Consider the following 24,239-nt stretch of genomic DNA (forward strand, 5'->3'; position numbering starts at 1 on the left):
TACTGCTGGGGAGTAGACTACTGTGTGTGTCGAACAGAGCAGCATAGCAGACTGAGAAGGTGTAAGTCCATAGAGAGACAGACAACCCCGCTGACAGGGGTAGACAGGTGGGAAATGCTGTAATAACATTGCAGATGGGGGTTTGAGGTGTGTGTGTGTGTGTGTGTGTGTGTGTGTGTGTGTGTGTGTGTGTGTGTGTGTGTGTGTGTGTGTGTGTGTGTGTGTGTGTGTGTGTGTGTGTGTGTGTCCTGATACCCTCCTTTCATCTGAGCACCCTGTTGCTGAAGAATCTCACAGAGCCCAAAGTTCATTTTCTCTTCAACTTCACTAAGAGGTTATCAGGCAGCTGGTTGTGCACAGGGAAAATAAGTATATTATGTTCTGTCATACTATATTTATGTCCATAAAGGAAATAACTATTTTGTTTTCACATACATCATCAGTAAGCTAAAAGGAAAAGTGGTTTTAATAGTGCCTTCATAAGTTTGAATATGCTTAACAAAATGTATCAAGATGTCCAAATAGAATTTGCACCTTTTGGATTTTTATGAGGGAGATCAAATAAAAGCTTATCTTGGGATATCTTGAATTCAACTGGCATTCCGATTCAGTGGATGGTGTGGAGCAGAGCTCTATAATTGAAGACACATTTGAGAGATGTCTCAATGGCTGCCAAAGAGCTCCACAGACAGCAACACTGGTGCAAGAGAGACCTCTACTGGCATGACTATTTTTGGAACAGCCCCTCGTATTGTTGTTATACAGATGTCTATCCTGCTAGCCAGATGGAGTTTATGCCACATACATGCCATTCAAATAAACCCCTTTTGAGGCTTACGACCTGGCTGACCATATTCTCATTATCACAGCTATTCTCTCGGCTCTCTTCTACAAGTAGTAACACATAAATGAACGTTTATGCCCTATGGCAGACAGAGGCGTAAGTATACCAACAACTGCATGCTTGTTTACTACTGCACAACTTATGTCAACATTGCATTTGGCGTGTGTAACAGCGCAGTGTTCAAAAAAGGTTATTCAATGCTTATGAATGTTCTGTGTCATCCCAGTGAAGCGTTGATTCCCAGTATCCTCCTGCTTTCATCAATGCTCCACAGGTTGGTGGACTACCATCTTGATTTAACGGGCCCTGAGAAGAGGCCTTACTACCACCATGATAGATTTTCCTAAAGACAGGACAGGTGTTTTAATGGACAAGCGGAGGGAGAGGGAGGAAGAAAAGGGAAAGGAGAGGAGCGATAAGACAGAAACTTCAGCTTTTTTCCCAGGATACTTAGCAGCCTTTCCCTTCATTCCTCCTTTTATGGTTGAGAAAAAATCCCAGTTGGGTATCAGGAGTGGGAGGCTAGGGAAGATAAAAAGAAAAGAAACCGCTGAGCAGAAATGATGCCTCAGAACCTGCCTGGCACTAAGGTATTTAGGCCCTGTGAGAAAATAGATTACAGATGGCTCCTAAAGTTGCAGGGGGAAATGTCTCAAGCCTGGTGCACCTTGTATCCTCTATGGGTGCCAGACAGATGGAATGATACCTTGCTGTGTTCACATTCAAACGCAAGTTGAAATCATAGCACATAACAGTAGTAGACATGGTTCCAAGCGTGTCTCATAGAGGTATATGTTACTCAACTCCTGGAATGGAATATGGAGGGATGGGTACAACTCCATAGCGAATCCAAAAGGATTAAAACAAGCTAAAATTAGAGGACTAGAAATCCAGAAGTAAGGGAATGTATCATACATTCCTGAGGGTCATATACATTCCTGCTAAATTGCAGACTATGGTAACCTACTATTATACTATGGTTGTAACCTCTGAGACATTTTGTTAGGCATCTTAAAGTTCGAAAATAACACCACATTCTCTTGTGATTTACTGACCATATGCGAGATTGGCAATTTATAACAATGAAACATGTTAGCTGTAATATCACGCACTACTTCTTACCAGGGTAAATACCCAATTGTGCTAAAACTAGGCCTACGGTAATCTGCGTGAAACGTAGAAAGCACATCTGTCTTCCAGACACACTAGAAGAGTTGGAGGTGTGCTAACATACATCTTGTACAGCAGTAAAGGGAGACTTTCCTCCCCACCAGCTGATGGTTGTAATAACCAGCTCTGTCACTTCACCTTTGCACCCTGTGGCCTGGCTGCCTGACCCATAGTGGGCGTCTGGAACCCCTGGTCACCCCGTCGGCTGTAAAATAAGCTGCTGTCGCTCGCCAACGAGGGGTCAACGGTGTGTCAACAATCCTCCATCGAGCCACGAGTCCCCCCCCTAACCCCAACCCATTCTCCCTTTGCACCCCGAAGCTCTGAAGGAGCCCCTGTCCTCTTCATTTGGAGAGCACTAATTGAAGCTGGACAAAGGGAGCTGCTGAGGGTGAGGGGGTGTGGAGGACTACTTCTTCTAGCACACTCGACATCAACACTAGAACTATCCTCACGTGACTGAGCTACACACTTGTTTATCCAGAGAAACTGTTGTCACTTCGTGCGATGTCCTTGTGAGTTTTAGATTTAGAATAACATCTTGTTTTGGTAGTGTTGTGTCGCGGAGATGTTCCTGTTCATAGAAGCGTAGCGAGCGTGGGCGTCAGTCTGGCCGTGCAGCCCCTCTCCAAACCCTGACACCTAACCCCTTGTGTGTGTGTTTACTCACGTCAGCGTTAAACATTTACATATCCTTCTAAACACGGTGTCAAACAACCACATAATTCCACTCTGTTTTACATTAACAAGCAAACGACAAGTTCCTCTTTTCCTCTGAGAGCAACAGAAAATTCTCCCAAACATCCATAGTAATCAATCTGGTCTAACCAAACATGAGAACATGGATGGACTTTCAGTAAACAACCTTCACCTCGGGTAGGGTGAAACCTCATCTGTAAGATTGTGCAGAATCAAACAGGACTCGACATTTTGGCAATGTTTTGTCTTTAGTAAGCAAGAAACCTCTGTGAGAAGCCGTATGTCTGTGGCTTGTTAGACCCAGAGTTCAGGAACGAGTGTTTTCTGAGGCACGTAGAGGCATTCCTTACATGGACCCTGTGTACCTATAAAGTGGCCTTTTTACAAGAATCGAACAACTCCCAGTCTCAGCCATTTCTATTTATAACCCCTAGGTGAGGACTTCATATTTAGACAAGCAGGTCAGTAGACAAACATTCATTTCACACATAACAAAATGCTCATTTTTAATGGATATATCCTGGTGTTGAATGTATATAATGCGTTTTCCCTGGTTGTGACCGAGGTTAATAATAAACCCAGGTTGGATTCTGCATGGTTGGGTTCTTAACTATTTATTATGTGCAAATTCAACTAGTTTCCAGCTGCCACACATAGTTCATCCTTGGCTACACCTTCGCCTTCCAGAACACCTTCAGGTCATCTGACTTCACACACGGCAGCCGTTGAATCCTGTTGTGTTTGATGTAGAAATGAATTAGACAATGTCTTTCAACAAAATAAAATTGAAGGTGTAGATCAGCTTTAATATTGCAGATAGATTGTAGATTCCTTCAGCGTAATTGTCTGATTAATTTCCAATCCCACATATATATTTTTGGGTAAATATATACAGTACCAGTCAAAACACACCTACACATTCAAGGGTTTTTCTTTATTTTGACTCATTTCTACATTGTAGAATAATAGTGAAGACATCACAACTATGAAATAACACATATGGAATCAGGTAGTAACATGTAGCCATCCTTTGCCTTGATGACAGCTTTGTACACTCTTGGCATTCTCTCAACTAGCTTCATGTGGTAGTCACCTGGAATTAATTTCAAATGAAACGTGTGCTTTGTTCAAAGTCAATTTATTTCCTTTATGCATTTCAGACAATCAGTTGTGTTGTGACAAGGTTGGGGTGGTATACAGAAGATAGCCCTGTTTGGTAAAAGACCAAGTCCATATTATGGAAAGAAGAGCTGAAATAAGAAAAGAGAAATGACAGTCCATCATTACTTGAAGACATGGTCAGTGAATGCAGAAGATTTCAAGCTTTGAATGTTTCTTCAAGTGCAGTCGCAAAAACCATCAAGCGCTATGATGAAACTGTCTCTCATGAGGACTGCCACAGGAAAGGAAGACCCAGAGTTACCTCTGCTGTAGAGGATAAGTTCATTAGAGTTACCATCCTCAGAAATTGCAGCCCAAATAAATGCTTCACAGAGCTCAAGTAAAAGACACATCTCAACATCAACTGTTCAGAGGAGACTGCGTGAATCAGGCCTTCATGGTCAAATTGCTGCAAAGAAACTACTACTAAAGGACACCAATAAGAAGATGACACTTGCTTGGGCCAAAAAACATGAGCAATGGACATTAGACCTGTGGAAATCTGTCCTTTGGTCTGATGAGACCAAATTTGAGATTTTTGGTTTCAACCACCGTGTCTTTGTGAGACGCAGAGTAGGTTAATGGATGATCTCTGCATGTGTGGTTCCCACGTGACGCGTGGAAGAGGTGTGATGGTATGGGAGTGCTTTGCTGGTGACACCGTCAGTGATTTATTTAGAATTCAAGGCACACTTAACCAGCATGGCTACCACAGTATTCTGCAGTGATACGCCATCCCATCTGGTTTGCACTTAGTGGGACAATCATTTGTTTTCAACAGGACAATGACCCAACACACCTCTAGGCTGTGTAAGGGCTATTTAACCAAGGAGAGTGGAGTGCTGCATCAGGTGACATGGCCTCCACAATCACCCGACCTCAACCCAATTGAGACGGTTTGGGATGAGTTGGAGCACAGAGTGAAGGAAAAGCAGCCAACAAGTGCTCAGCATATGTGGGAACTCCTTCAAGACTGTTGGAAAAGCATTCCAGGTGAAACTGGTTGAGAGAATGCCAAGAGTTTGCAAAGCTGTTATCAAGGCTACTTTGAAGAATCTAAAATATATTTTGATTTGTTTAACACCTTTTGGTTACTACATGATTCCAAATGCATTATTTCATAGTTTGTCTTCACTATTATTCTACAATGTAGAAAATAGTAAAAATAAAAACCTTGAATGAGTAGGTGTCCAAACTTTTGACTGCTACTATATATATATATATATATCTTTTAAAAATATATTTATCCCCTAACCCTACCATGCCTTCTCCTAATTGGAGTAAACTAATTGACAACACCACACTTTATGGACAATTTATTTTACAATAGTTCCCTTTTGTTTGTTTTTAATCCAACCCTTCAGCTACCATCTATCGCTAAAGCTCATCCAGTTTGATTTCTGTTTTCTTACATATATTTTTAACTGTGCCGTTTCAGAAAAGTTCTGAACCTATGTACATTTTACAGACACAGTATATTTTACATGAGTTTTGTTTTTAATCCCACATCTGGTTAATTGTAAATGATGGGAGTTAATGTCAGGAATGTACATTAGCATGTGTTGTGGTTCTCTGCTCATCAGCTAGAGTCATCATCAGGATTGGCAGAGTAACAACAACACAGACATTCTCAGGTGTTTTTACTTGTTGATTTACTATGTTCCACCAGTGTGTCTGAAAATAGACAATGACAGGAAAGTGTGTCCAAATAGGAGAACACTGTAACACTCATAACAAAAGATAGACAATAGACTAACAAAGTTGCATATCACACTCCAGTACAGTCATGGTCATGCAGTGGTTTCAAGACATTTAAACAATGACAACAATAGAACGGTGAGGTTGTATGGTTCTCAGCAACAGTTGAGTAGCTTCGACAAACAGCCAAAAGTTAGGAGTGCCTCCACTCGGTCAAAGAAAAATAGATGGATTTCATGGTCTTCTGACCTCAAGGAGGTTTTTGATATCTGTCGACAACGTGCCCCCCCTGAGAATACAAAATAAACTATAGGTGAGTCCGGCCAAAAGGCAATGAACATAAACCACACACACAGGGCCTACACAATTTACAGTGAGAATATTATGGAAAATTCAACATCTGCTCCCTCCCCAAACCTTCATGTAAGGAACAGTATGATATTTTTATCTCCCTCAAATGTAAGAGTCTTAACATGAGTCTGTTCTCTGGTGTGTGAATCAACCATATAATTCATAAAACGGTAATGCATTTTAGCATGGTCACTTGTCTCATGTCCTATACGTCTCCTCCGGCAGTCCCTATTGTTTCGGCTAACTTCCTCTTCTCTCAGGCTCACTAGAGACTGCAGCCTGCATCATCTGCACTCAATCAGAATAATTATCTCAAAATGTGCACTCCAGAGCTAGTCAAAAGGGAACAAAGCACAGAGACCACTGGGAAACACCTCCTCCAGTCATTAGTCATCTCATTCCGTTGGTTTGGAAGAGCACCCCATTGCCTGGAACACAGCCAAGCATAGCACAGACTGACTGAGAAAACCAGACAGAAATCCATGCCCAAGAAATGAGGGTTCATACGATTCTCCAGATCCTAGGCAGTCATATTACTATTGCCATGTCCATTTAGACCAGTGATGCACAACTCCCGTCTGTAGTCATTTTAAATCAAGCAAGCAAACAAACTCACTGATTGGCAACACACAGCAAGATGCAGCCCCTGAAATGATGTGCAACTCGTGGCCATTGGTTCGGTTAAAGTGAGTGTAGGCTATGCTTACTTGGTGGGGTGTGAACTGGCTGAAGAGGTCCTCATACAGCTTTCTCCATTTGTCCACCTGGGTTTGCAGGTCAGCCATCTGACCGGATTCCCAAGAGGGCATTCTGCAGAATCGGAAAATGGAATAAATTCTCATGGACATGTGGGATTGAGAAAAGCCTGTGTCTGTAACCGTTGTTACCAATTACATTAGCTATGTCTGAGAACTGTTATGGGGACTGTTTTGCTGTGTCACACATAACTGAGTGTTAATGGTAGGAAGAAAAACTGATCTGAGACATGTTGTTATAGGTAGAGGCCTCGGGTCATTGAATACAAATTGCTGTTACCTGTCACAGTGCTGGCTGACTGTGTCCTCTAGGGGGCAGCACAGCATCTGGGTGGTGCTCTCTGAGCTCTTCCTCAGCTCTGCTACCTCCTTCTCCAACCGTTTCACCTGCCGCACCAGAGAGTCCTTCTCCTCTGACAGGCAGTCTTTGAATCTGGAGGTTTCATTCAGAGATTAAATCTGGTGTTATCCACCGTCTGTCTGTGCTAAATAACCAATGACAACAGAGTGATGGTAGAGCATAGCTACCTCTTGACGCAGCACATCCAGTAGCGCTGCTGTTCACACAGCCACTCAAACTGCTCGGCCGTCTCCTGGAGCTTCTTCAGGCTGCCCTCGTTCTCCCGCTGCAGTTCCTGCATCTTCCTCTGGTTGGCGCAGCGCAGCTCCTCCAGCTCCTGGGTGCTGGCAGCGTAGCAGCACTGAAGCTCTTCCAACTCCAATACCTTACTGTCGGCCGAAGACACATAAGAGACCCTGAACTTAGGTGCTTAGAAATGTTTCTAATTTGTGGTCTTACATTTTTTTTTGTGGTCTTAAAATCTATTATGCATCATCACTCCTGAATGTTGCATGAACAGCCAATATATCTAACCAACATGTAACCTCCAGGTCATTTTCGTGTACTATCAATCATGAAAACGTACTTCTCTATGATTCCCCAGTTTATCTTTCACAGGCAAATGATGAATTTCAGCTTGAGGGTTTGAGCTGAGCTCATGTTAAACTCCCCTTTATCATACCCCTAGTGCAATGCTACCCCTGAAATCACGATGTGATAACGTATTCTGACTGTCAGCCAATTTTCCAAACTGGGGATTCAAAGTCAGCAAGTTATAGCACAGCATGCTTAAGGGCACGTGTGTTTTTGCAGACTTAAAATCACAAATCCAAACGTTTTTTATTTGACGTGTGACAACCTGACTAGTTGGAGATCTGTTCAATGTGTTTTTAAAACAGTTGGGACGGCTTCACTTGGCTCGTGTTTGTAGGAGATGGTAATCAAAAGTTAGGAGTTTCATTAATTTTTATGTTTATTTGCTTAGTGCACGCCCTTATCTGGACTGGCTTTACTTTTACAGTATGTCCATTTGTACAGCTGGATAAACCATAGCTAAATACTGCTGCCATTTAAAAAAAAGTATGTCTTATGTTTTTAACATTAAGGGGGTCTTTGGGTACACACACAATAGTACCATTTACTTTCTCCTTCCCACAATGCAGGACAGTAGACTTACCTGTGCAGCTGCACCTGGAGGTCCTCGGTCAATGCAGCTCTCTGCAGGTCCTCAGTGTGCAGCTCTTCCACCAGGCCTTCCAGCTGCACCTCAGACCTTTGCAGGTGCAGTAGCTCCGAGTTGACCTGTTCCAGCTGTAGGCCCAGCAGTGCAGCATCTCTGGAGCTCTCCTCCACCACAAGATGCACCCGTTGCTGCAAGAACACAACCAGATCCTTGGTGAGGGCCACAGTCCACACAAACAGAAACACATGGCTAAACACAAGGACACAGATGCTGTATATATTCAGCACATGCTATTGTAAGACTTCCCTCAGAAATGGGAGGAATATTCATGACATTCCCTCTATTATATTGCTAGTATTCATGTCACCCAGTTGACAAACTCTGGAGATTTTACAAGTGTCTTTTCCAAAAACACCTACAATGGCTTGCGAAAGTATTCACCCCCTTTGGCATTTTTCCTATTTTGTTGCCATACAACCTGGAATAAAAATTTTAAAAAATTGGGTGGGGGGGGGAATTGTATCATTTGATTTACACAACATACCCACCACTTTGAAGATGCAATTTTTATTTATTTATTGTGAAACAAAGAAGAAATAAGACAAAAAAAACTGAAAGCTTGAGCGTGCATAACTAGACACCCCCCCAAAGTCAATACTTTGTAGACCCTACTTTGTAGACCCACCTTTTGCAGCAATTACAGCTGCAAGTCTCTTGGGGTATGTCTCTATAAGCTTGGCACATCTAGCCACTGGGATTTTTGCCCATTCAAGGCAAAACTGCTCCAGCTCCTTCAAGTTGGATGAGTTCCGCTGGTGTACAGCAATCTTTAAGTCATACCACAGATTGAGGTCGGTGCTTTGACTAGGCCATTCCAAGACATTTAAATGTTTCCCCTTAAACCACTCGAGTGTTGCTTTAGCAGTATGCTTAGGCTCATTGTACTGCTGGAAGCTGAACCTCCGTCCCAGTCTCAAATCTCTGGAAGACTGAAACAGGTTTCCCTCAAGAATTTCCCTGTATTTAGCTCCATTCATCATTCCTTCAATTCTGACCAGTTTCCCAGTCTCTGCCAATTAAAAACATCCCCACAGCATGCTGCCACCACCATGCTTCACTGTGGGGATGGTGTTCTCAGGGTTCTTCCATATGTTTGGGGAGTCTCCCACGTGCCTTTTGGCGAACACTAAACGCAATGGCTTTTTTTCTGGCCACTCTTCTGTAAAGCCCAGCTCTGTGGAGTGTAGGTTTAAAGTGGTCCTATGGACAGATACTCCAATCTCCACTGTGGAGCTTTGCAGCTCCTTCAGGGTTATCGTTTGTCTCTTTGTTGCCCCTCTGATTAATGCCCTCCTTGCCTGGTCCGTGAGTTTTGGTGGGCGGCCCTCTCTTGGCAGGTTTGTTGTGGTGCCATATTCTTTCAATTTTTTAATAATGGATTTAATTGTCCTCCGTGGGATGTTCAAAGTTTCAGATATGTTTTTATAACACAACCCTGATCTGTACTTCTCCACAACTTTGTCCCTGACCTGTTTGGAGAGATCCATGGTCTTCATGGTGCCCTTGCTTGGTAGTGCCCCTTGCTTAGTGGTGTTGCAGACTCTGGGGCCTTTCAGAACAGGTGTATATATACTGAGATCATGTGACAGATCATGTGACACTTAAATTGCACACACATGGACTTTATTTAACTAATTATGTGACTTCTGAAGGTAATTGTTTGCACCAGATCTTATTTAGGGGCTTCATAGCAAAGGGGGTGAATACATATGCGCGCACCACTTTTCAGTTAATTTTTTAAAATAATTTTTTTAAACAAGTTATTTTTTTCATTTCACTTCACCAATTTGGACAATTTTTTTGTATGTCCATTACATGAAATACAAATACAAATTCATTTAAATTACAGGTTGTAATGCAGCAAAATAGGAAAAATGCCAAGGGGGATGAATACTTTTGCAAGGCACTGTGTAGATAAATGTGGCTAGCAAGCCCACACGTGAGAATAGTTGAACAGAATTAGGATTTGACAAGGAATGTGTCAAGGCAATTTTGCTTAGCTTCACTAGCATTGGAATGTATTGAGTTTTTTGCATTGAGATTCTACATTCTGCCAATTGAAAGTAGAACATTAGAAAGATGTAGAAAATAGCATGACTTCTAATCCATGCAATTACACAATACTACATTAGCACGTACACTGTAATTATACTGTAGGTACACATATTCACAGAGTGACAAGAGCCGTCTGTGGTCGACCAGTGAAAGGATGGAAACAAGACATCAGTACCTGTTCATGATGGACCCTGCCGAGCAGTTGATCGTGTTTGAACATCAAATCTATGTTGACCTGCTCCTGTTGGCAGAGCTGTGTGGACAGAGCCTCCAGCTCATTCTGCAGGCTCCTCTCTCTCTCCCTGGCCCCCAGGCATTCCCTCTCCAGCACTGCTGTACCAAAAGAAGACAACAGCCCTGTGACTGGAATGGTTATATTGTCCCCACATGAGAGGACAACTTTCCTTTACCTATTCAAATGATTCTCTCAGTCACGTACAATAGGTTTGGACTTTGAACCCTGTAAAATCCTTGGTGCCTGTTATATGGCTTAACTAGAAACAGTGAAATCATGACATCATTCACCCTGAGAATAGCTAACTCTGTTAGTGTATTGCTGTTTTTCTTGTAGAACTACACTTTATCCATTTTGAAAATGATTATGATGGTGACATGTGTACAGTACATTGCTCAATGACAGGCAGATTCTTCTTTGAGTGAATAGCCAACAGACTAATAATCCAAAGTAGGTGATCTATAAGTCCTCCCAGTCCCATAATGACCCAATAACTACCAATACCTACCGTTATCATGCGCCAGGCGGTTACACTTAGCCGTCAGGTACTGGATCTGACTGTTGTCTTCATCGCTGTAGCTATGCGCTCTGAAAAATCTCCTCATTCCCGTCTCCCTCGTTCCCTTACTGTGGTTCACCTGTATCGTTCAGCTTCCATGACTGTCAGATGCAAAGGGGCAAGCCACTGATTTACTAGCTTCTTCTAGTTGCGTGGCGCCCTAAAGACAGAAACTCCTCCCGTTTTCATATGTCAGTGTTAGCAATAACACCGATATAGAAATAGGCCTATGTCACTTTAACATTGAGACGGAATTGGAAAAATACCAAGAAGTGCGTGTCACTGGATATACTAAGGATTTAATTGACGATTTAACCTTTCAGGGCCTAGTTTGTACAGGATCCAAAGTTATATGCAAATCTACCTAAACGGTGCCCCTCAGATTTCATAACATTCAAAGCCCAACATGGCAATTGGACAAGTTGTAGCTAGCAGGCACCTTTGGATGCATATCTAAACTACACCCTGGAGCTATACACACCTACATAACTAACCTTCTGGTAAAGAACTTTAAAACAGGTATCTTATTCTTTACTTGACATTTATATTTTTGATCTTATTTCAGGGGAATAAAATCCATAAACGTTCCTAAAGAGGAAGTATTGTCTGCCTGGCAGACAATTTCCTCGGCTTTGCATTTGTACCATGACTGAAATTGCTATATAATTATCTAGTGACATGTTTTTATCCTCATCTGAATCAGGGGGGGTTGTGGGCTGGGAGGTTTCACCCATCTGAACAACCATTGATCCATTTACAGTTCTGATGCTAATATGAGCACAATGGGGACATCACTGCACGGAGTCTGGGGCCTTTAATAAAGAAGTCTCAGCTTATGCACGGCCTTGTTTCACGTCAGTTCCTTGCCAGGTGGGGGAGACAAAACACAGCTATTCCTCCTGTTCGTGCTTGACTACCAGCTTCCATGTGTGACGGTTAATGAACATGTCATTCTCTACCTTATACACACCAGTGCAGAACGTGTCAAAGCAACTGGATAGAATCAATGGTTTGATCCTGTTGCGAGATCTGAAGGTTTCGTAGTCAAGTTAGAACCCATAAATAAATGAGTCTCTTCAAAAGTCTCATCCCAAATGCAACTAGGAAGTGTTGATATTGTAGGAATTTTATGCATAATTCATTCAATGAGAGGATGTTCAAAAAAGGCTTTTATTTAGAAAAGAAAACCCCCATGCTGACCTCTGCCTCCGAACACAACAGTTGTAGATAGAAAGTGGCAATTGGACATCTACACAAAGCGTCCTCTAATACCAATAAATAAAATATACTTCCAGGTCTGTGAAACAACATATCTTTCACAAAAGAGATCAGTGACAAACCCATCCCATGACTAGAATGACCTGATTATGCAGTTTGTGTGTGTTCATTTGTTTGATAGAATTATATTGAAATTCTTTGTACATTTCTCAAACTTTCACTAAGCAATACTCAGTCTATAATACTTAAATTGTGGTTCAAAATACTATGAATAGCCTACCCTGGATGTCCAAAAACTGTAGATATGCCATCAGTGCATTGCTGTAGGCACAAATGTATATTTTAACATTTGTTTTGATGTATGGAAAGTTTAAACTTTACTTACATAAAAGGATAACAAAAACACCAAAAGCCATTTGTTGTAACATTACCTTTGATAATCAAGGTAACAATGATTATTTAAAAAGTTCAGCTAAACTCAAAAAAGGTGCAAAAGGGTTTTCATTATGATCACTATCTTCATGGAGGTTGTGGTCTCTGGAAGACTGGAAATAAGAAGTTGACAAACTTACTCACAATCTGAGTGAGACAGAAAGAGATACCAGATGAATCAGTGCTTCCGATTACTTCTGGAATATTTTTAGATGGATTTCAGTCTTTTTTTTTTTGCCTCTTCCAGAGACCACTTTTCAAAGACAACTGCTCCATCTGCAAAATAAAAACAAAGAGATCTTAAACACGCAACCTTTCCACCCAGCTAAACAGGCCACTGCACACGGGGTGACAGATGCTTAATACCTTGATTAGCTACAACTAGTTCAGTTAAATGTAACAGCAAACTTCAAAGCTCAGGACACAGTCCTCTGAGACCTTTAACTAATGGCAAACTACACTGAGTGAATGTATGGTATCAGCACACCCAATGCAAGTATACAAGGACCACATTAATTCAAATTAATTTCCTTCAGGGAGAGGACGGGAGAACATCTTAGTGCAGATGTACTAAATATAGAACAAAACATGATATGCCTTGGTAAAAACTAGGGTTCATCCACATTTATCTGTGAAATATAACTACAGTGCAGCCTTGGTTTCCAATTACTGGTATAGAAACCAATTGGTCTCTTGGATACCTGGTAAATGTAGGGCTAGCGGTATTGGTGACCCGGGTTATAAGTAGCCTAGATCTTAAGTTGGCCACATTTCACGCCGGCTAGCCTTAATCCTGGGCTGTCTGACCAAGGTTTTTGATGACTCTATTCTAAAGAGAAAAGATGACACAGGGTTACAATGACTTCTAGACAATATTCAAAAGGGGCAGAATATGCTATGCTACGCTAAACAACCAAACACAAGAGGCCTGTATCAAATTAATGTCGGTGAATAGCCGAGTCATTAGAATTTGATCACTGCAATGGGGGACAGTGCATTGGATAATGCATTATATGCTGTATCTACCTTCATATTGAATGGTTTCAAGCTGAGAGAAACTCACAGGCGTTCAGCTTTCAATGTGCTCTTCCAAAACAACCTTTACTCCATGCAAAATATCCAGTGCTTCAGCTTCATGTCAGCACTTGGAGGGGGAGACTATCCTCTCGAAACTGACCAGCACGCTACTGTACACCCTCACTCCCAAAGTTACATATCTTTTATCAGTAAGATATCTTTGTCACAGGAAAAAAGCTTCCAACCTCAGACAATGAAAAAAAATCCAAAACCGATAGCCAAAGACCCCTTCCATAGGTCAATCCAGGTGGACATTTTTGCATTTGCACAGATTAGATGGGCATTTATGATCTCAACAATATTTTATCGCAACACTCCAAAAAATAAGCCTGTACAGTACATGAAGGGAGAAGACTCACAAACATGGAGCAAAAACTAAAAGTCTAAATAAAAGTCAGCACATCCACCTGAGGTCAGTCTGACATTCCGCATGACAGTTAAAACAGATTATTGCACTGGTTTCGTGTGTCTATGGACGGCAGTCATATAAATAACAACAAACAATAATTGCAATCATAACAATAATAATAACAATGCTAGTAATAAACAATTCTGACTTAGCCCCCCCCCACACCCCAATTTTACCACTGCTGCCAACTAAAGTCGTCGTTTGTGCCGAAGACCAAAAAGAATCCCAGAATGGTTGCGAAGATGACTACATTGCCTGTTAACACAAGCGCACATGCTCCCCAGGCAATCTGTAAACAACAAACATAAATAATTCAGTCAACATATGTTACAAAATTCTGCATTGCATACTTTCAATCTGTTTGGACTGAGCAAAACACAGCCCTTTTCTAAGTGTTGTTTAGTAACAGATTTGAGCATTTCTTGTTATTACACAAATGGTAGACTATAACACGTAGCCCAACAGTCCTATAAGGAATGGTCCTTATTCCATTTGTGTAACACCAAAAATGTATGCAATTAGAAAGCAATTACTTGTAACAACAAAGCTAATGCAATGTTGTTACAGCACAGGTATGAGAGCAAAGTGTTGTCGAACACCCCTTAGCCTACACAAGTAAAATCACCAAGATGTATACTTACAACATCAGCTCTTGCGAAGATTATGGGCAGGCCAAAGGCTGAAACCACTATGCCCGTTGTGAGAAATAAAGCCAGCTCTTTGCAGGCGTTGCTGGCCGAGTCTGTGTCTTCAACAATTCTCCGGGAGATGCAGTAAGGGATTGGGGCGAGGATGTAGAAGAAGAGGAGGAACAAGGGCCAGTATTTACTATGAAGAGAGAAGTTCCCGTCAGTTATGACTTGGAAAATACTTGATGTGGGCAGCATCATATTATAAAAGCTTGCAAGAAAGGCATTTTACAGTACTTGTGCACGTGACATTAACACATGAAACATGAATATGATGGAGATACTTACTCATACACTGGAAGAGCACATCCTAGCATCAGGAACATGAGGCCAATAGCCCCACCAAAGGACAGGCTGATCAGAGCTAGAAAGGAGAGGGAAATAAACAAACACACACAGTTGCTTAGTTTGTGTGTGTGTTCATGCAATACTAATTCCTTCGGTCATAATTGATCATCTGACCATGACCCTGATGCTGTAGCTCCAAGGAGGAAATAATCATGTGACAAATCAGATGATTTCACATTCAGGGCCTGGTTGGGATGGATTGGGTGAGGGGATGCAGAGTATTTTCAGCTATCATAGATGTTAATTAGAACGTTGCTAGCTGCTAGTATTAAAGTGTATTAATTTAACTAGTTACTAGTTAGAACATTGATTTGTAAACTTCTGCATGTCATGATGGACTTAGCTAGCTAGATGGTTAACTAGATAAAGGAGGATTGAGACAACGCACTTGTTAGCGAGGTCTAACGTTAGCTAATTTAGCTTGTCATAATTGCCTAGCCATGACAACACAACATTAGGTTTGGCAGGACAAGGCTAGTTTCTAACGTGTATTTCATCGATTCGTAATGGCATCATGAGCTAGTTAAATGGCCCATCATCAATACCACAACTAGCCAGGCGCTAATCTAGCTAACTAACGTTAACTGTAGCTAGCTAACGCGTTACTAACTAGAACACCAATCATGTTATTAGCTAGCTAGCTACAGTGCCTAGTTAACGTCCTTGCTAGTTGACGTTATATAATTAGCTAGTTATTTAGCTAACGTTACATAGCTAGCAGATAATAAACCGACATCAAAGTAGTTAGCTAGCAAAGGAGGATAGCTAGCTAATGGAGTTAGCTTAACTGGCTAGCACTCAGGCAGTGGTTAGGTAGCAGCACAACATGTCAAAGCATAGCTAGTTGGCTCGCTATGTGTGATTGACCACATTTGTTGTAATCCAATTAATGTATTATTTAAAAGTAAGACAGCAAATTCCTCACCTTTAATCCCGGCCATTTCTGTAGGACATAAACTCGTCACACAGTCCTGTACAACAATACACCCTCACTAGTACTGCATCAAACAGTCCGTGAATTCGATTTCACCCACAAGAGCTGTCTGTATCTAGCAATACGCATGCGCGAAATCCCATCAGTCAGAAGAACATATAAAATAGATAATCTGACTAATCAATGTGTATGCTGAAACCCACCCTGTATCTAAATATGTTTGCTAATTATGATGTTAGTCTTTTTAAATACATGCGGGTTCTTCACTTTTTTTCTTTAGCCATTTTTGTGATTCTATCCATCCGGAAGAAACATAATTGTGCTTCCGCTGGCATTCTGCATGGAGTGAAATATGGCGAGTGGAGGAGGTACGGTTGCTTCGCTGTGGACAGAAGTGAATCGTTGTGGACAGAATGGAGATTTTACTCGGGCCATCAAAGCTGTCAACAAAAGTAGGGTTTTACTCTTGTTCACGTGTTTGTAGTTGTCAAATTTCAATAAATGCTCTGTGTTGTTTGAGGGCTGAATAGATTACTATCCAGCTGGCTAAACGTTAGCTAGCGAGCTAACGTTAAGTTACAGCTCTTAGCTAAAAATACATATGCAGCTATAATCAAGCTAGTCACTAGTTAGGTAGTTTTTGTTAAATTACAATTTCCCCCCAAGGATCGGAACATAGTATAGATTTTTATTGAGAACAGAAATAGCATATTTTTACTCTATGGATAATATTTCAAAATTGTCAGTCACATCTGAGTTGTAAACACAGTGACGTGTCCCAATTTAGCTAGCTAGCAACTACCCTGTTTGACCCTATCTATCCTGTAGCTAGCAGCCTTGTATCTGCTGGGAAGTGTGATTCACAGATTTGCAATTTCATTGGAACATTATTGAGTTCTCTATTGCACACCATAAATTGAGATTTGATTTAATTATCGTTGGTGGTGACTGATCTGAAAGAAAATTATACTTTTGCATGTAACTACACTAAGGGCCAATCTGTGATTGCTGCATCACATTTATTTTTATTTTTAATATAAATACTTGTAGGTTAATTATATACACTCAGTGATTCTTGACTATAATGTATAAATGCCTCATGAGCTTAGTTCATAGTTCAACTGTCATACATCATCAGAAGCCACAATATAAGCTTGTTTTACTCCAATGTTTGTCAACAATGTAATTGTAAACAAACGTTGTACAGTATATAACCTCAACATGGTTTAAATGATAATTCTGATCTCCTGGATGGTCAGTCCTTGCATTTGTAGCTCTGTCTATGAATTTGACAGGTTACATTTCTCGAGCCCCATCATTAAACTCTAAAACAGTGGTGGGGTGTATGCTTTGTTACTGTTAGAACTGCAGTTTGCCTCTTTAATCTCAATTATTCATTTCTTCCACAGTTTTGCATGAAGTCAAGGAAGATGTGACAGCCCTTCACTGTAAAATAGTATGCCTGCTGCAAAATGGTAGCTTCAAAGAGGCACTGAATGTCATGAACACATATTCAAAAATACTTGGCAGGTATGTTGAAGGTGACTTGAACATAATGTTCTATAGTGATAATCTTGTAGCAATGCAAAATCTATAAATACTTGGTCTGGTTTGAGAAACTCCTGGCCGTACCCTTAGGCCAATGTTTAACACTTTCTTTGTGCTTCCTCAGTGACCTCATTGTGTTTGAAAAGGCCTACTGTGAGTACCGGTTGAACAGAGTTGAAAGTGCTCTGAAGACCATTGAAGGTGTTTCAGAACAAACAGACAAGCTCAAAGAACTCTATGGTCAAGTGGTAAGACTTTATGAAAATAAGAAATGACATTAGATGTTGTTTGCACTGTTTTCCTGTCAACCCTTCAGTGGATGATCCTGCCAGCCACAGTAAACTGGCCCAATGTACTGATCCCTGACCTCCCCTTTGTTCTCACCATAGCTGTACCGTATGGAGCGCTATGACGAGTGCAAGGCTGTCTACACGGACCTGATCAGGAACTCCCAGGATGAATACGAAGAGGAGAGGAAGACAAACCTCTCAGCCGTGGTGGCTGCTATGAGCACATGGGAGAAGGCTTCTCTGGTGGGTCTTCTGCACCCAATTAGAACAGACTTCTATTCGTACTGATCTTCTGAGACACTTGGTTATTGAAGCCTTGGTATCCTTCATCTTCCATGAGTCTCAATTTAACACTAAATAATACATTTAATTCCACCCTGTTTTTGCAGGATGATCTTGGCCTGTCAGAGACTACATATGAGCTGAGCTACAATGCTGCCTGTACTCTAATTGGTCAAGGCCAACTCACGGAGGCTATGAACAAACTACAGGAAGCAGAAGGTTAGGACCACAGCCAATTAAAATTCTGCATTCTACAGACATGGCCTTAATTCGTAATGCTGTGCGCTAGGTTTTGTCCAGCCCTTTCATGGTTAATGTTGACAATTTTTGTTTGCGGCATTTTTTTCAGAGCTTTGTCGGGTTTCCTTGTCCGAGGATTCGGTGAGTGCTCTATGCCTGTGAAATAAATAAGTTCACAATGTCATGGCTAAGCGTACAGATATAAAAATGCCTTTTTCTTGATTTTTTTTCAAATTGTGAATCGTAATTTGCTTGTCTGGTTTGTGCAGGATATAACTGAGGAGGACATTGAGTCAGAGCTGGCCGTCATCCACTCCCAGATGGCCTACGTTATGCAGTTACAGGGTCGGACAGAAGTGGCGCTGCAGCTCTATAACCAAGTCATCAAGCTCAAGTGAGTGTTACTCCAAAGCGGAATCAATTGAGCCATTACATTCAATTGTAAAGTATGTGCTATTGCAGGCACAGGACGAGAGAGTAGTGGAATCCTTTTTTGTTGAATCCTAGGCCATCGGATGTGGGACTTCTAGCTGTGACTGCTAACAACATCATTACAATAAACAAGGTAGACACACGCATGAACCTTCCCTGTACTGCTAGGAACTACTAAACATTGAAACAGGCAAAGCTGTTATTGACTGTGTTCTCTTATTGTTGGGGGCTGACGCTGTTGCTCATATGCTTTTTCTCTTGCAGGACCAAAACGTGTTTGACTCTAAGAAGAAAGTGAAATTGACAAATGCTGACGGTGTCGAGTACAAGCTGGCCAAGAAACAGCTGCAAGCCATCGAATTCAACAAAGCCCTGTTGGCTATGTACACTAACCAGGTATCGGATTTGAATACATTAACTCATTGTTAAAATTATCCTCCATTCTTTATTCACAGCTTTATATTGACAATTTCACTACATACTCATGTAAAATCAAATGTTATTTGTCACATGCGCTGAATACAACAAGTGTAGACTTTACCATGAAATGCTTACTTACGAGCCCTTTCCCAACAAAGCAGTTAAAAAGTATGAAAATTGACAAATATTTCAAAAGAAAATTGTAACTAAATAAAGTAACACGGCTGGCTATATACAAGGAGTACTGATTCAGTGTACTGGGGTACGAGGTAGTTCGGGTGATTGAGGTAATATGTACATATAGATTTGGTTAGGTGATTGATTGAAATACATGTAGGTAGGGGGTGAAAAGCAGAACGTCCGGGGTAGCCGTTTAATGAACTGGGGTTGAAGCCGTTCAGGAGCCCTTTGGTCCCAGGCCAGGGAGAATGGTGAACAGGTTAGACTGGGAATCTCAACGGTCATTGATGATTTGTTACGTGCACCCCACAGGCGGACCAGTGCAGAAAGCTGTCGTCAGGCCTCCAGTCCCAGAACCCAGGCCACCCGCGGCCCGTTCTGATCCAGGTGGCTCAGCTGTGCAGAGAGAAGCAACACTCCAAGGCCATAGAGCTGCTTCAGGTACTCCCTGTTGACCAGATCCCAACTTGAGATACGTGTAGTTGATGTATAAATACATAAATGGCCATTGAAAGCTCTTCCTCCTGTATGTATAATGCTAGTTGTGTGTGTTTCTGTTGTAAAGTGCTTCGCAGACCAGCACCCAGAGAGTGCATCTGGTATCAAATTAACAATGGCACAACTCTATTTGACTCAAGGTAAGGTTGTCTTTCCATATCCCCAATTTTTTTGCTCGCTGGGTAACAAGCAGAAATTAGATTAGTGCTTAACAGTACACTTACTGATTGATACCTAGTGCTGTGCTATCATGTCATTTGATGAGCAAGTGACTCCTGTTCTGTCAGAATTCAGGTGTTTGAGCACCTGACCGAGTAGAAGGTAACCTCGTAATAAATAAACCTTCATTGGCGTCTTCTCCAAAGGTCACGTTACCAAAGCATGTGACATCCTGAGGTCGATCGACGATTTCAAGCACAAACAAGGGATGGTTAGTTGTTACACTTCTATTATTCTACATCTAATCATAGATTTCAAATGTTCTGAACAAACATTACATCATAACATTCCTGCTAACAAATTGAAATTGTTTCACAGATCTCAGCTCTGGTAACGATGTACAACCACGAAGAGGACATCGACAGCGCAATGGATGTCTTCAGCCAAGCTATTCAGCATTACCAATCTGAACAGGTATTAGTCAACAAGCACATTATAAAGAAGTCAATGTAACTTTTTACATCCTGGAGTGTGTGTGTGTTACTATTTGTTTCCATAGTAACACTGCGTTGTCCACTATTCCACTTTGTCTTCCTCCATCCCAGCCTGGTTCCTCTATTCACCTGGCACTCGTACGAGAGGCCGCCAATTTCAAGCTGAAGTATGGACGGAAAAAGGAAGCCATCAGTGACCTGGAACAACTGTGGAAGTGAGTGATGCTCTTAACGATTGTTCTGTTTCTACTGTTGTTCTGCAGTGGTGATGCTGGTGTATGTCCTTCTTGCTATACTTGTGGAATTCAGTGTAATAACTAGTGTGTGTGTGTGTCCCACCCCCTCTCTCACTACACAGGCAAAACACCAATGATATCCACACTTTGGCACAACTCATCTCTGCCTATTCTTTGGTCGATCAAGATAAAGCCAAGTCGTATCCTTTTTTTTCTCTCTCTGTATTTGAAACTACACAAGTAATAACTTTATTTGGAACGAATGCTTGCAATTGATCCAGCAATCCATGCCGTTGCCACTATCATAGCACAACTGTCAGAACTGCAATGTCAAATCTTTGAGTATTTAAATGACTATCTCTGATTGGTCCAGTTCTCATTCACAGTCAAGGTGATTTTACCAGGGATATCATAAAGTGCCTAGAACTGTTTAGTGAATGGGAAAGCTTGTTTTATTATGTCCTTAGTCCTTTGTCCCAGCCTCAGCAAGCACCTCCCTTCCCCTGAAAGCATGTCGTTTAACGTGGACGTAGATGAGCTGGAGAACTCTCATGGCGCCAACTACGTCAGAAAGAAGGCCGCTAAAGTACCGGGAGACAACCTACCCAAAGAACAAGGGTAAGGAGACCTAATGCTTTTAATTAAAGGCTGTGTTAATTAAGCTGCGTACTCCCTGTTCTATACATTGGCTTTCACTATCAATATTATCTCTCCACAGCCAGGGGGATGTTAAAAAGAAGAGGAAGAAAAAGAAGGGTATGTCCTCATGTTGCAAGTAACCCCCCCCCCTGCGGGACGGTTGAGCTAATGTGATTAACATGAGGTTGTGAGTAACAAAAAAATGTCCCAGGACATAGACATATCTGATATGGGTAGAAAGCTTTAAATTCTTGTTAATCGAACTGCATTGTCCAATTTACAGTAGCTATTACAGTGAAAGAATACCATGCAGTTGTTTGAGGAGAGTGCACCATTATGAACTTGGAAATGTATTAATAAACAAATTCGGTACATTTGGGCAGTCTTGATACAACATTTTGAATGTATATGCAATGGCTCATTGGATCAGTCTAAAACGTTGCATGTGCTCTGCTGCCATCTGGTGGCCTAAATCAAAATTGTGCCTGGGCTGAAATATTACATTATGGCTTTTCTCTTGCATTTCAAAGATGGTACAAAAATATATATATATATATATATATATATATATATATATATATATATATTTTTTTTTTTTTGTATTATCTTTTACCAGATCTAATGTGTTATTCTCCTACATTCATTTCACATTTCCACAAACTTCAAAGTGTTTCCTTTCAAATGGTATCAAGAATATGTATATCCTGTTCTTAGGCCGTCATTGAAAATAAGAATTTGTTCTTAACTGACATGCCCAGTTAAATAAAGGTAAAATACATTAAAAAAATTCCTTGCTACAGGGAGTTAGATTTGGGTATGTCATTTTAGGTGTAAATTGGGGGGGTCCTTAAGAGGTTTATAAAGTCAACATCTCACATTTTCTCGCCTCTGTTTAGGAAAATTGCCCAAGAACTACGACCCCACGGGGAACCCTGACCAGGAGAGATGGTTGCCCATGAGAGAGCGCACCTACTACCGTGGCAGGAAGAAGGGCAAGAAGAAGGAACAAGTGGGTAAAGGCACGCAGGGGGCCACGTCAGGAGCCGCGTCCGACCTGTGAGTAACGCATCCTTGTCTCTTATCGTTGTCACTTTCATTAGTTCTAAAAAGGTATATGAATCTAATAGTTGAACATTTAATACATCTGTCTGATTCCAGATTCATTCAGTTGGCACCCTTTTTCCTGTAGTGTGTTGCATTTGGCTGGTAATCACTTCATTTTGCTGTGTTTCCAGGGATGCCAGTAAGACAGCCAACAGTCCCCCCACCTCCCCCCGGCCAGGGTCAGCCCAAGCCTCTGCCTCCACCTCGGCCCCCGCTGCCAGCAACGTTGTCCCTCCGCGACAGCAGAAGCCTGCCACTGCAGGGCCAGGGGCCCGCAAGAAGGCCCCTCAGAAGAAGAAAAGGGGAGGCAAGGGTGGCTGGTAGCCTGGAGAACGTTGCAGATATGGAGCAACACATTGGTGACCACCACCACATGGCCCGGAACTCACAGAATCATGAGCTTTGTCATTTTTTAAGTTGGTTATAACTTTCTTTTTTTTTTTTACCAAACAAATAATGGTGTCCAATTTCTGGTTGTTGAATAAGTTGCAATACATTTAGTAATAGGCCCCAATGCTTTCTTCACGGTTAGGTTTTCTTTTCAGATGCAGAAACAAATGTCGGTGAACTAAGAGACCTTGTTTGTGTTGTAGGCAAGGGGGGGTCTTGCTAGTTTGTAATGCATATCTTCTGTGCAGAAAAAAATGTACTGTTTGTTTTTTCTCTTCTCCCTGAGCCTGAGTATTTGAAAATGGCTCCTTGACCGTGAACAAATTTCCTTGACTTGCCCACCCAATTTCAATCACTTGACCTTGTTTTTGACCTAAGAGGCAAGCTGTGTATGTCAAAGTTAAAGTATATTTATTTTTAAATCCCTGCATCGTTTTCGGCTAAAGTAAAAAGTCTGTTTTTAAACGTAGACTCGGATATGATGTAGATGCAGAAAGTGCACAGCAAAGTGGGTCAATTTCTGCAAGAACTAAGAGCGTTGAAGCACTTTTCTCAACTTCTCTGCTGTTTTGGTCCCTTACCTACCACGCTGTAACATCGTGAAGCGAACCCGTGCACAGATACTGTGTGAGAGCGAAGTGTTGCATCTCGCTCATCTCTATCTGTGGTGCTGCTCATGGCAATGTCATTTCACTGAGTCTACCTTTTTTAATTATTGGGTAGCAGTACATAATTAGGACATTGTTTTAGGAACCGTTTACAATGATGGAAGCAAACTATTTCAGGCAACATTTGTGACCCATTGTTGTCTTAATAAATAGGCTTCCTTAACAACTGACAAACTGATGTTGCTTTCTTGTGTATTTTTTTTTTTTTTTTCCCCCTTTCACTTTCGCTTTGGAAAGTCTGTTATCCGGATTTATGGTCATGGAACATCTCATCAGCATTGTATGCAGTGTGCCCTCTTTAATATCAAGCGCCGCCTGGTGGATTTACTATGGAAATGCAAAACAGAAATAATTCAGCTGCAATTCTGCATAATTGGTGTTGTACATTTTCTGTTCCTTTCCATCCTGTCATTGAAGTCGTTTTTCAGTCTTACATTTGAAA

General features: G+C 41.4%; 3 protein-coding genes across 7 annotated transcripts; 1 reads left to right on the forward strand and 2 right to left on the reverse strand.

The window, feature by feature from the left end:
• Nucleotides 1-3,175: 3,175 nt before the first annotated feature.
• LOC106604624 (hyaluronan mediated motility receptor) lies at nucleotides 3,176-11,355 on the reverse strand. 4 transcript variants are annotated; one of them, XM_014199445.2, is made up of 7 exons: nucleotides 11,060-11,355; nucleotides 10,492-10,649; nucleotides 8,196-8,389; nucleotides 7,207-7,407; nucleotides 6,959-7,111; nucleotides 6,631-6,733; nucleotides 3,176-3,445 (listed from the first exon to the last, which is right to left on the reverse strand). In XM_014199445.2, exons 1-7 carry the CDS (start codon nucleotides 11,154-11,156, stop codon nucleotides 3,413-3,415), a joined length of 939 nt encoding a protein of 312 aa, XP_014054920.1. In that variant the 5' UTR covers nucleotides 11,157-11,355; the 3' UTR covers nucleotides 3,176-3,412. The 4 variants fall into 4 exon arrangements, with proteins under 4 accessions (XP_014054920.1, XP_014054921.1, XP_014054918.1 ...); XM_014199446.2 differs by lacking the exon at nucleotides 3,176-3,445 and adding an exon at nucleotides 3,499-3,963; XM_014199443.2 differs by lacking the exon at nucleotides 3,176-3,445 and adding an exon at nucleotides 5,510-5,861.
• A 911-nt stretch (nucleotides 11,356-12,266) lies between these two features.
• leprotl1 (leptin receptor overlapping transcript like 1) lies at nucleotides 12,267-16,490 on the reverse strand. Of its 2 annotated transcripts, NM_001146459.1 has the most exon segments (5): nucleotides 12,271-13,036; nucleotides 14,423-14,535; nucleotides 14,888-15,074; nucleotides 15,224-15,299; nucleotides 16,209-16,324. In NM_001146459.1, coding segments are annotated over 5 exon segments (393 nt in total). In that variant the 5' UTR covers nucleotides 16,225-16,324; the 3' UTR covers nucleotides 12,271-13,035.
• Nucleotides 16,410-23,971, forward strand: LOC106604623 (signal recognition particle subunit SRP72). Its single transcript, XM_014199442.2, has 19 exons — nucleotides 16,410-16,669; nucleotides 17,627-17,747; nucleotides 17,890-18,013; nucleotides 18,155-18,298; nucleotides 18,445-18,556; nucleotides 18,687-18,718; nucleotides 18,847-18,971; nucleotides 19,085-19,142; nucleotides 19,274-19,405; nucleotides 19,922-20,050; nucleotides 20,175-20,247; nucleotides 20,473-20,537; nucleotides 20,645-20,740; nucleotides 20,872-20,975; nucleotides 21,119-21,196; nucleotides 21,477-21,614; nucleotides 21,715-21,752; nucleotides 22,532-22,691; nucleotides 22,871-23,971. The coding sequence occupies exons 1-19, from the start codon at nucleotides 16,570-16,572 to the stop codon at nucleotides 23,061-23,063; spliced, it is 2,022 nt and encodes a 673-aa protein (XP_014054917.2). The 5' UTR covers nucleotides 16,410-16,569; the 3' UTR covers nucleotides 23,064-23,971.
• Nucleotides 23,972-24,239: the final 268 nt, after the last annotated feature.

The sequence above is a fragment of the Salmo salar genome, chromosome ssa05 (assembly GCF_905237065.1).
Source record: "Salmo salar chromosome ssa05, Ssal_v3.1, whole genome shotgun sequence".
NCBI classification, from domain to species: Eukaryota; Metazoa; Chordata; class Actinopteri; order Salmoniformes; family Salmonidae; genus Salmo; species Salmo salar.

Coding starts and splice junctions, on each gene's coding strand:
- leprotl1 (XM_014199416.2), bottom strand. Junction 15,075..15,223: donor TGTGCTCTTCCAGTGTATGA/GTAAGTATCTCC, acceptor CTCTCTTCATAG/TAAATACTGGCCCTTGTTCC. Junction 14,536..14,887: donor TCTTCGCAAGAGCTGATGTT/GTAAGTATACAT, acceptor TGTTGTTTACAG/ATTGCCTGGGGAGCATGTGC.
- LOC106604624 (XM_014199443.2), bottom strand. CDS start 11,156: ATGAGGAGATTTTTCAGAGCGCATAGCTACAGCGATGAAGACAACAGT. Junction 6,734..6,958: donor GTCAGCCAGCACTGTGACAG/GTAACAGCAATT, acceptor CCGATTCTGCAG/AATGCCCTCTTGGGAATCCG. Junction 5,862..6,630: donor GCCAGTTCACACCCCACCAA/GTAAGCATAGCC, acceptor TTGTATTCTCAG/GGGGGGCACGTTGTCGACAG.
- LOC106604623 (XM_014199442.2), top strand. CDS start 16,570: ATGGCGAGTGGAGGAGGTACGGTTGCTTCGCTGTGGACAGAAGTGAAT. Junction 20,051..20,174: donor AGGCCATAGAGCTGCTTCAG/GTACTCCCTGTT, acceptor TCTGTTGTAAAG/TGCTTCGCAGACCAGCACCC. Junction 20,248..20,472: donor ACAACTCTATTTGACTCAAG/GTAAGGTTGTCT, acceptor TCTTCTCCAAAG/GTCACGTTACCAAAGCATGT.